Consider the following 12051-nt stretch of genomic DNA (forward strand, 5'->3'; position numbering starts at 1 on the left):
CAGTGCTGGGTGAGAGCTTTTAACATTTCCTCCGCATGCCACTTCTTTCCCTATGTTAATCAGCCACCTGGAGATGCTATTTGTCATGATAGGGGGAAATATATGCGTACTTGTACGCTTCTGCTACCAGAACAAATGGCACCACTAGCATACCTTGGAGGGGGGCGTTGAAATCCCTTGCACCTAATACCGCAATCCCAATCCAATCCCCACCCCTCATTTTTATTTAGAACAATTTAAGGGGACAGGAAAACTGATAAAGGCTCTCTAGTGCCTCATTCATTTGTACCCAAAGATGGATAGAGAAATCATGATCTCAAATTTAAAACCAGGTAATGTTAAGAACTGGGTTTTATGAACCGCGAGTCAGTAAAATTATGGAAACACAGTCCTGTGCCATTTATTGGGTTGGATCCCACAGAGAATTTTTGCGGATGGAGTGGACCAAAGAGTGCTGTCAAGTCATAGCTGACTTACGGCGACCCCTGGTGGAGTTTTCAAAGTGAGAGACTGAAAGAGGTGGTTTGCCATTACCTGCCTCTGCAACCTTGGTCTTCCTTGAAGGTCTCCCATCCAATTACTAGCTAAGGCTGCCCCTGCTTAGCTTCTGAGATTTGACAAGGTCGGGCTGGCCTGCGCTATCCAGGTCAGCCCCCCCCCCCCAACTAGCAGAGGCAGAATAAATTATGAAAAATACCAAAAAAGTAGAATAAATTATAGGAGAATAATTTTAACATGGGGGGGGGTTAGCACAGTGCATATGCTGCCCACTGTATGAAAATGTAAACTTGACTTTTGAGTCATTGAACAAATGCTCTGCAAGTTCTATGCCTCCTGTTTCAGAAAGCATGAATAATCTGTTCCTCATCCATTCTTTGAATCTAATTCCTCAGTCTCCCATCCAATTACTAACCAAGGCCAATTCTGCTTAGCTTCTGAGATTTGACAAGATCCAGCTCACCTGGGCTATCCAGGTTAGGGCTTGTGGATGGAGAAGGAGGGGCAATTTTTGCGGATTCCCACCTCTGACTCCCCAAGGTGTTCTCAGGGGTCCCCCAAAGCCTCATTTCAGGGGGCCTGCTGGTGAAGGGGCTGAAGTCCACTCTGCAAACTGAAATCCTTTCCATCCACAAAATTCCTCTGTGGGATCCAAGCCAATTACCTTTGAATGACTAAGGCATAGGAAACCACTTACGTGGACATATATTTGCATTTAGAAGAAGAAGAATCGCAAACTTGGTAAGCAAAGTTAGTAATTTCATCTGACCACAAATGTATCGGGGGGGTGGGATAATGATGGAGTTGTTACTGTGTCTTTTTTAGTATACAACAGAAAAAGGGAAATAACTATTTTAAAGTGGTTTTTTTTTTAAAAACCCACCCTGAAAATGGAAGCAAGCTGTCCAGTGAAGGGCTATGGTGTAGTGACTGTGCATAAGTTTTTGCATATAGAAGGGGCACGATCCATTGTAATCTCAACTAGCAGTGCTGGGAAACACCTGGGAGGGGCCAGAGATCTGATACCACCCAGAGGAAGGCAGTATGGGCCAGTGTGAGGCTTTGCTCTGTCAAAGGCCACATCTAGCTATTTGGTGGCAGATAATAATAATAGCTATTAAGGGCTGTCAAGGTGCAGCTGACATGGCAACTCTGCAGAGGGTTTTTAAGGCACAAGATGAGCAGAGGTGGTTTGCTGTTGCCTGCCTCTGCATACCAACCCTGGTCTTCCTTGGTGGTATCCCACCTAAGTACTAACCATGGCCAACCCTGCTTAACCTCCAAGCTCTGTCTTGTCTGGGTGATTCAAGCTGGTACTTTGTAGCAGCGAAGAGGCTAGAAATCCTGGTTGCTGTCCCAAAGTTGCAAAGAGGGATACATAACCCTTTCCTCACCTCCACCTGCAGGCAAGAAAAGTATAAAAGCTCCGTCTGCTGGAACAGTAGCAAGGGGAAAGAGACACCCACTGCTCCATTTCTTTCCATGTTTTCTTATTTCAGGCAGTGGCCAAACAGTCCAGGTTTCGGGAAGAATACACATGCAGCCATATTGGTTTTGAGTGGGAACTTTGGCCTCACAGAGGTGTTTGATGATACTAGTGTTTCAGATGGGCAGCTATGTCGGTCTTCAGTAGAAGAGCAAGATTTGAGTACAATCACACCTTTGAGAGCATTGGTCTCTAACGTGCAACTGGACTCGAGCCTTGCCATACTAGGGTCATTCTGCTTCCAACTGCAGGTGGGAATGCCTACGATGGAGTGTCCTTCCATATGTAAACAAAAACACTTGCACAAAGAAATCTAACAAGTCATGCATACCTAAGGGACCGTCTCTGCATGTATGTGCCCGAGAGAGCACTTTGTTCAACTGGAAAACATCTACTGGTAGTCCCTGGCCCTAAGGAGGCTCGGCTAGCCTCTGCCAGGACCAGGGCCTTTTTGGTCCTGGCCCCAACCTGGTGGAACTCTCTGTCTGAGGACACTCAGGCCCACCAGGATCTTGTATCGTTTAGGCGGGCCTGTAAGATGGAGATGTTCCGCCAGGCATACAGTGGAGGCTAATTTTAGTCCATCATTGCCGAGCCTTCCACCGGTCTCCCTCTACAAGGGGTATGGAGAGTCCACTCCCGCTGGTTGCCTCGAAAGGGGCACAGTATTTTATCTGTTTTTATGATTTATTTTAAGTTGTATTTTAATCAATGTTGTACCTCGCCCTGAGCCCACTTGTGGGGAGGGCGGGTTAAAAATAAATAAATAAATAAATAAATGGCAGAAAGCTAGGCAAAAACCCATTTCCCTGGTACCCTACTTTTGTACACGGAGGAGTTTTCTTTTAAGTGAGGAACATTTGAGCATGTCAGTCACCACCTGCAGTTTGAAGGGGAGCACCCTAGACACCATTTGGCTACTTCAATGAGAACTCGGCTTCACTCCGTGAGATATTTCCCAGCGTGCCTTGCTCAGGCATTCTAGTACGGCCACGGGTCTCTCCTCTCCCCCATCCCAATCTAGTATTTCCTTACATGTTCCTTCTGGAGGAGTTTCATCGGAGCCATCAGCTTTCTGGTCTTTCACGTTTGCATTGTTGTCCTTGCTCAAAGAGGAGCCACCGATGCTTTTCTGATTACGATCGTAATTCTAATGGGAAGGCACAAAACACACCCAACAGATTAATCAAGTTCTTCCTGCTCAATGAACCTGGAAAGAGTCTTCCACACCTCAAAGAACCATAGTATTACAATTACTGGCATGCCTTATCCTAAACACACACGCAAAAAATGGACAAGAGCCCTCACTCCCCAGCTCCCATTTCAGCACTGGAAGAAAAATAAACAAACAGCCATTGGCAGTCCTCTGTGGGAAAAACCATAGAGTTTCCAGCAATTCCTAGAGAGGAATGATGTCACTTCTAGGTTTTGTCCAGTAGTGACGTCACATTTTCACCAATGGCACGCTGCTCCCCAATCTCCTTGCCTGGCCATGTCTGGTTGCCTGGCCATGTCTGGCAATCCTCAATGGGTCTGAATTTCAAAAACCATTTTGATTTCATTTCAAATCAATGTATCTTTTCACAATAATTTCTCTTTCCTTGTACTGTTTTCCCAAATATGTTAATGCATTTTCAACATCTTTTTTTGCATCCGCTAAACCCAGGTGGCATTAGAAAAACAAAAACATTAATAATAATAACTATATTGAAAATGAGGTCAACCAAAACCAGGGAACAAGAAAAAAACTCAACTAACATGCCAACTATTACTTAACAACACATGGTGCAAAGAGACCACTTAATCTCAAGCACACCTGCCCGTCAACTGAAATTTTCATCTGAGGACCTTCTTTGGCTCCCTGCATTACTGCAAGTGAGCAATAACAAGAGACATAATTGGGGTTGTGGCCTCCCAGTTATGGCATTGCCTCCTCTCCTCTATCAGCCCAGTGCAGGGCTTGTTAAACCTTTGCTTCCAGGTATGGACTTATTTATTTACCCAGGCATTTGGTTGAATTTGTACTTTTCTCTTGCAATGGCCAATCCAAACATACTATTAATCATGGATTTGCCCTGTATGTATACGGGCTTGTGGTTGATAAGGTGGCTTGAAATCCTATATTGGATGAGTAGTGGATTTTTAAAAAAATACTACTACTACCATTACCACCACCAGCACTACTATTAGTAGTAGTAATTTCAGGTGGGTAGCCATGTTGGTCTGTAGTAGAAGAGCAAGATTTGGGTACAGTATTAGTGTTGCTCTACTACTGCTCTACCACTGATAATGAAGGAAGGAAGGAAGGAAGGAAGGAAGGAAGGAAGGAAGGAAGGAAGGAAGGAAGGAAGGAAGGAAGGAAGGAAGGAAGGAAGGAAGAGAAGATAGATAGATAGATAGATAGATAGATAGATAGATAGATAGATAGATAGATAGATAGATAGATAGATAGATAGATAGATAGATAGATAGATAGATAGATAGATAGATAGATAGATAGATAGATAGATAGATAGATAGATAGATAGATAGATAGATAGATAGATAGATGTGGAACAGCAACCAGAAGGAGAGACTTCTGGGAGGGGGGAAGTCTAATAACAGCCAACCCCAACCAAGCTGAAGGACAGAGTTAGTTGTGAACTCTAAATGGGATAACCTCACATTCGCTGTCCTTGGCTCCATGGAGGAAGGGTAAGATGCAACTGTGATTAATAAAGACAACCTAAGTAAGTAAGTCTGTGAGTGCAAGTCTTTCTACCCCTTCTGTTGTAACACTATACATGATGTGTCTTTGTCTTTACTTACTTGGGAGATCTTTGGGTTGGGGGAGGGGGAATTTGAAAAGTATGAACTGAACCTAACAACATGTTGATATTCAGAGTAATTTTTTTCCCTTCACTTTTTAAAACGTGTCGTGAATGTTCTGCCTGAAACAGAGTTCTGTGTAACTTGGAAGTCTGCAAGCTGCATTAGAATCAGTCCTAATGGACAGTATTATTTTTTTTGCAGCTTGAACATCCCCGACTAGCCAGATCTTATCAGATCTTGGAAGCTTAGTGTTGGCCACGGTCAGTACTTGGATGGGAAACTACCAAGGCAGACTAGGGTCGCTTCGCAGAGGTAGGAAATGGCACACCACGTCTGCTCATCTCTTGCCTTGAAAACCCCGTGATCCGGGGACTGCCATGAGTCAGTCGCAAGTTGACAGCACATAATTGTTTTTCTTGTTGTCTCTCTTATTGAAAGAGGTTTGTAAAGACAAAGGAGCTAAGAGCTCTGAAGCATTTTGCAGAATGGGAAAGTGTCATAAGAAAGGACAATAGTAAGAAAAATGATTGGTGGGGGGGTTAGGACTGCTGGAATAGCTTGCCTAAATGTGAAAATCCCATTGCACATTCCCTGAAATTGTTTTTGTTAAACCTAATTAGTTTTGCCTCCTTAAAAGGAATTAATAATAGAGACTAAGTGAGCCTGGTCCCACCAGAGCTCTCGGCAGCCATACCATACATTAGATACATCGCATCAAGCCGGTCCCCGAGGGAGCTCCATTTGCCCCGGTGTTAATATGTAAGCATTTAAGTCGCAACCGTGCAATTAAAACATTGTCGTGCCCTGTAGAACAAGCCTTGGCAAAGAAAAGCCGCTCCAGTCAACCACAGTACAGGCCCTGGCTGTGCAAAAGGGCAGGCGCCGCCTATTAATTTTTATCCCGTTAATTAATCCACATCCTTTGAATGTTAATTAGCTACATTTTCGGTGGCTGCAGGACGGACGAGCTTGCTTTCTTCTCTCGGAAGTCACAAGCGTTTCACGGAGAGAGTGAGGGGCGGTGCCACGCCCAGGCCACGGTGAATGAGATCAGCTACTTGGGGGAACCCGGAGTATTGTGTGCAGTCTGGAGGCCTCACTTCAAAAAGGACGTGGACAAAATCGAGAGGGTACAGAGGAGAGCGATGAGGATGATCAGGGGTCTGGAGACTGAGCCCTACGAGGAAAGGCTGAGGGCCTTGGGAATGTTAAGTTTGGAGAAGAGGAGATTGAGGGGGGACATGATCGCTCTCTTTAAGTATTTGAAAGACTGTCATTTGGAGGAGGGCAAGGAGCTGTTCCAGTTGGCAGCAGAGGGTAGGATGTGAAGCAATGGGCTAAAACTACATGCACAAAGGTACCGGCTGGATATTAGGAAGAACTTTTTCACGGTCAGAATAGTTCAAAAGTAGAACCAGCTGCCTAGGGAGGTGGTGAGCTCCCCCTGACTGGCGGTTTTCAGGAAGAGGCTAGATGAATACTTGTCAGAGATGCTTTAGGCTGATCCTGCACTGGGCAGGGGGTTGGACAAGATGGTCTGTATGGCCCCTTCCAACTCTATGATTCTATGATTCTATGAAACCAATGCAAATCAGACAATTTTGCATAAAGTTTCTCGAGGATTTGGGCTACAATGCGCAATCCTAAGCAACCTGCAAATCAGTGTCAAAACTGAGGTTCAGGATGGTTAGCAAACTCCTTGCAGCTGCTCCATGCGAAGGCCTATAAAGAATACTCATTGCATTCATACTTAGTCCCTTGCATCTCCTATGAAAGGGTCCATCTGCAGGGCTGAGCAGGATGTTTACCTAGGACACAGCTGTCAATCAAACAAATGGTTTGACTATGGTCGCCAACCTCCAGGTGGACCTGAAAATCTCCTGGAATTACAACTGATCTCCAAATGACAGAGACCCGTCCCCCTGGAGAAAATAGCTCCTTTGGCAGTATAATGAGCTGAGGTCCCTCGCTTCCCCAAACCCTCCTCTCTCCAGGCTCTGCCCCCAAATCTCCAGGAATTTCCCAACCCAGAGTTGGCAACCCTATGTTTGACTCAGTGTAAGGCCACTTACATGTTCATATTTACCAAAGGCACCACATGTGTTTCCGGCTAACTCACAGGTCCTAAACATTGAGTTGGAACTGGAATAACTGGAGAGCCAGTTTGGTGTAGTGGTTAAGAGCGGCAGGACTCTAATCTGGAGAGCCGGGTTTGGTTCCCCACTCCTCCGCTTGAAGGCAGCTGGGTGACCTTGGGTCAGTCACAGCTCTCTCAGAGCTCTCTCAGCCCCACCCACCCTACAGGGTGATTGTCATGGGGATAATGATAACATACTTTGTAAACCGCTCTGAGCGGGCATTAAGTTGTCCTGAAGGGCGGTATACAAATCGAATGTTGTTGTTATTGTTATTATTATAACTCTTCCAAGGGCAGAATGGAACTTTCCTGCCTTCTCCTCTCTAACTCAGTATTTCCTGCTCGGACAGGCAGCAGCTCTCCAAGACCTCAGGCAAAGAAAGGTCTCACCTGTTTATCCAATATCTTTTTTAGCTGAAGATACCCAGGCATCGAACCTAGGACCTTCTATATGCAAAACAGATGCTCTACCCCTGAGCCTCAGTCCCTAAAACAAGGCACAATAATTATTTCGCAATTTAATCTTGAATGTATTCAAGAGGAAGCCTTTGAACAATGCCCGAAATACCATTCTGATTTACTTTTTCATACAGGATCCGTTCAATCTTGTTGTCCTCCTTCTTCTTGGACAGCCAGCGCTCACACATGAACAGGTAGAAGTCTTCCGTGTCCTCATTCAGGATCTCTATTTTGTCCAGATACCAGTCAGGCCTTGGCATGCTGTTGTCGTGGCGAATCAAGATTTTGTAGATTGTACCGAGGTCCACCGCCTGTATCGTGAAGTCGTCTTCCTGTAGGAGATGGAATAGAAATAGATGGTCTGTCTTCAGTACTTAGGGTTACCAGGTCCCCTAACCTTCCCAGTGGGGACGGGCGGACCTGGCACTTACCTTGCTTGACCTTCTTGTGCACGCATGCTCCTGGCAGGCATGATGATGTCACTTCCGGAATTTTGGCCTCTGTGAAGTGTGGGAGCAGGACTACCACTGAGTGCAATGACATCATTTGAGGAAGTGATGTCATCGCACCTGCTGGGAGCAGGCCCGCTACACACTGGCATGGGAGATTTTTTGCTTCCCGGGTCTTTTCTCCCTCCAACCAGGTGAGTGGCAGTGGGGGGGCAGAGACTGGGAGTGGGGGGATTCCTCTGCCCCCACTGGGGGACTGGCAGCCATATCAGTACTGCTGTTGCTAGCCCAGTCAGCTATGTGATCCATGAAAACAGACCTGTTGAAGAACTCTGTCCTTTCTGGATTTGCTCTCTCACATGCCTGATCTTACTGCAAAAGATGTGAAAACTGAAGGGTCCCTGGCCTTTTTTGAGTGAGGGGGCTTGCAGGTCTGAGAAGAGGGTTGAGAAAATCCCGGAGCATGGGCAGGAAAGCTCCACTTGCAGCCAGCTGATTCTTATGCATAAACCACAAAATCTAAGGTTTGTCATAAAATTAATTTTGGGGGGGGGGAGGCCAAAACAGATGGGGGGTCCAGGGCTTTTTTCCAGCAGGAATGCAGTGGAACGGAATTCCGGAACCTCTTGAAAATGGTCACATGGCCGGTGGCCCTGGCCCCTGATCTCCAGACAGAAGGGAGTTTAAATTGCCCTCCGTGCCACTCCAGCGGCGTGGAGGGCAATCTAAACTCCCCTCTGTCTGGAGATCAGGGGGCAGGGCCACCGGCCATGTGACCATTTTCACCAAGAGCAATTTAAACTTTAAAAAACTCCTCCCTTGTTCCAGCTGACCCAAAGTGATGTTATTGTGCGGTCCTGAGTTCCACCACCTCTTTCCCCAGAAAAAAAGCCCTGGGCAACCCTATTCAGAACTCACACCTGGCGGGGGGAGCTGCCTATTGGTAACATCTGTACCTGTCCTCTTTCAAACTTGTTCATGTTTGTTTCGGACTTGCTCAGTTTTCTCTCCCCTGTATCCCCCAGGTCTCCATATATGGTCAAGAACACATTGGCATCCGTTCCAGCACCAAAAACATCTCCAGTGTAAACAGTAATACTGTACGTACAGTCTGTTCAAGAGGGGGAAAAAAACAAACAAAAACAAAAACCCAGGATTAATTTACACATTTGAAGAGATGGCTAGAAGAGCATCCTACTCACTTGATTGAATTCAAAAGCCATTTCTGCATGCATTTGCAAAAACTTTCTTACGCTGGCTGTTCGCCGATTTTCTGTTTCTTTCTTTCAAACACTGTACCCTGCCTGCTAAGCAAAGTTCTTAAGCAAAGAGATGGCTTGAATCAATAATAGAGGGAGGAAAAATACAATAAAAGCAATATAATTCTAGTATGCAAATGACAGACAACATGCCGCTGCCACTTACCATGGCCTTCTAGTTCATCAAGGCCAGTACTGTCTACTCAGACTGGCACCAGCTCTTCGAGGTCTCATACAGAGGTCTTTCACATCGCCTAGTGCTCAGTTCTTTTAACAGGAGATGCTGGGGATTGAACCTGGGACCTTTTGCATGCAAAGCAGAAGCTCTTTCACTGAGCCATGGCACCTCTTGTTACAACTGCCAACCACTACTTCACCTCACCCAGGAGCTGGAGCCACGAGTGTTCCTTCTAGAGGTGGGCATGAACAGCAATACGAACAAAAAAAGTCACGAACAGCCCGATCAGCTGTTCGTGAGCAAGCTGTTTGTGAGGCCCCATTCCCGACGAACATGTGTTCGTTTCAAGCCCTGTTCATAGTGTTCGTCAGCAGTTCGTCAAGCCAGACAGTCTGGCGCCTTTCAATCAATTCCCTTGGCAACAGTAGGCACGGAATTTTTGAACTCTGTCTGAACTCCTGTTGCCCTGGAAACCCCAATCTAAGCCCAGGAGCACTTCATCCCTGACTCAGCCACTTGTCAGGGAAAACCCTGACAAGGGCTGACTGCAGCCTGCCGGGGTTTAAATTTCCCTCTCCCTGCTGCTGTGCAGCGCAGGAAGAGCAACGTTTAAATCCACCACTCAGTGCAGCCTGCCGAGGTGAAATGCACAGCAGCAGGGGTAGGAGCACTTCACTCCGGACTGAGCCGCTTGTCAGGGGATTCCTGTCAAAGTCTCCCCCACTCCCTCCATCTGGCTGGAAGGAGGGAGACTTTGAAGGGAAGGAGGTTCCCCACACCATTTGCAAATGGCATGGGGAAACTTCTTCCCTTCAGTGTCTCCCCTCCCTCCCTCTAGCCAGCTGGAAGGAGGGAGACTTTGAAGGGAAGGAGGTTGCAAACAGCATGGGGAACCTTCTTCCCTTCAGAGTCTCCCCTCCTCCCTCTAGCCAGCTGGAAGGAGGGAGACTTTGAAGGGAAGGAGGTTGCAAACAGCATGGGGAACCTTCTTCCCTTCAGAGTCTCCCCTCCTCCCTCTAGCCAGCTGGAAGGAGGGATACTTTGAAGGGAAGGAGATTCCCCATGCTGTTTGCAAACGGCATGGGGAAACTTCTTCCCTTCAGAGCCTTCCTCTAGCCAGCTGGAAAGAGGGAGACTTAGAAGGGAAGAAGGTTCCCCATGCCGTCTGCAAATGGTGCAGGGAACTTTCTTCCCTTCCAAGTCTCCCCCCTCCCTCCCACGAACAGTCAACCATGAACATGTTCGTGAACAGGGTCATGTTCATGGTTGTTCGTGATTCCCTGTTCGTGGATGGCAACGAACATCGTGTTCATTTTTTCCCCTGCTCGTGCCCACCTCTAGTTCCTTCCTCCTGGTTCCCCAGGCATCTTTAAAGACAGCACAGGAAGTCACACATGCCCAAGGTGGCCTACAGTAATGATGGACCTGAGTTTGGTTCTGTAGAAGTCATAAAGGCTTCTGGGTAGAAGGAATACTTGTCAGAGATGCTTTAGGCTGATCCTGCACTGGGCGGGGGGTTGGACTAGATGGTCTGTATGGCTCCTTCCAACTCTATGATTCTATGATTCTATGAATTGTTAACCAACCCAAAGGGCTTGTCCAAGTCGAGTTTTTCCTTACATGGCCCTAAATGAAGCTAAATAAAGATCAAATGCAGTAAAGGTTAAGTGAAACTCTAAAAACAGATCAAATGAGACTTTGTAGTTTAAAGCATAGCGATCTGGAATAGAATAGTAGGTGAAGGAAAACTTGTTCTCCTTCAAAGCAAGGAAGTAGGAGTCTGCAGTTGATATATTAATTAAATGAAGTAAGGCTTTGTAGTTTATGTATAACGGCTTAATTTACATAGAATGTGTAGGAGCGTGTAACTTGTTATGGTGCGATCATTACCTTCTCTGTAACTTGCTGACATAGCTTTAAATAGTATATATAATATCTGCCTGTAACCCAGATACTTCGGAAGAGACTCAAGGGTTTCTTCCCACGGTTAATACATTAAAACCTTCCAGATTCAGCTTGTTCGTATGTATCTTTGGCTTGTACATACAGAGGCCCCTTTTGGGCTAACAGTAAAATGTCTGAAGAAGTGAGCTGTGGCTCACGAAAGCTCATACCCTACTACAAATTATGTTAGTTTTATAGGTGCTACTGGACTATTGCTCTTTTCTACAATGTCAGTGAGACAGCAGCAGTTTCCCAGGCCCACAGCTACTGCCTCACCTCGCTTCATTGCAGAGCCAGCCATCTGTTTACTGTTTTGTGGTTTTGAACTCTTCTTGAACCTTATTTTGATTAATCTTTTTTTAAAAAGGAAGACATTGAAAGCCAGCTAAGGAACCAACTTGGCCGAGAGTGCTGAGTATAGTTGCATCTGACGAAGAGAGCTGTGGTTCTTAAAAGCTTATGCTACAATAAAGTTGGTTAGTCTTAAAGCTGCTACTGGACTCTTTACTATAGTAAATGTTTTAATTAATAAAATTGGGGATAATTAAAATAAAAGCAGCAACTGGATAACGGAAGCAGAAAATAAAATTAAACAAATAATTCCCTAAGGGGGGGGAATTAGAAACATCTTCCATTGGGACCTCAAAATCAAAAGAGTAGGTGCCGAATGAATGTGCGGGTGGTAGGGTTGCCATCCTCCAGGTAGGGCCTGGAAATCTTCCAGAATTACAATTTATCTCAAGACTATAGTGGTCAATTCTCCTGAAAAATGTCGAAAATGTCAAAAACAAAATCCGATATATCTGACATGAGCTTTCACTCACAAAACC

At 45.8% G+C, this 12051-nt stretch overlaps 1 protein-coding gene across 1 annotated transcript in view; it reads right to left on the bottom strand.

Moving 5' to 3' along the window:
* LOXHD1 (lipoxygenase homology PLAT domains 1) overlaps positions 1-12051 on the bottom strand; it is a 222286-nt gene that overhangs the window by 73265 nt on the left and 136970 nt on the right. The window contains exons 30-32 of the mRNA XM_054986641.1: positions 8797-8951; positions 7514-7723; positions 3020-3134 (exon numbers count right to left, since the gene is read on the bottom strand). Of these exons, the coding sequence (XP_054842616.1) occupies positions 3020-3134; positions 7514-7723; positions 8797-8951 (480 nt within the window). The remainder of the gene's footprint in view (positions 1-3019; positions 3135-7513; positions 7724-8796; positions 8952-12051) is intronic.

Source organism: Eublepharis macularius, chromosome 8, assembly GCF_028583425.1.
Source record: "Eublepharis macularius isolate TG4126 chromosome 8, MPM_Emac_v1.0, whole genome shotgun sequence".
Lineage (NCBI taxonomy): Eukaryota > Metazoa > Chordata > Lepidosauria > Squamata > Eublepharidae > Eublepharis > Eublepharis macularius.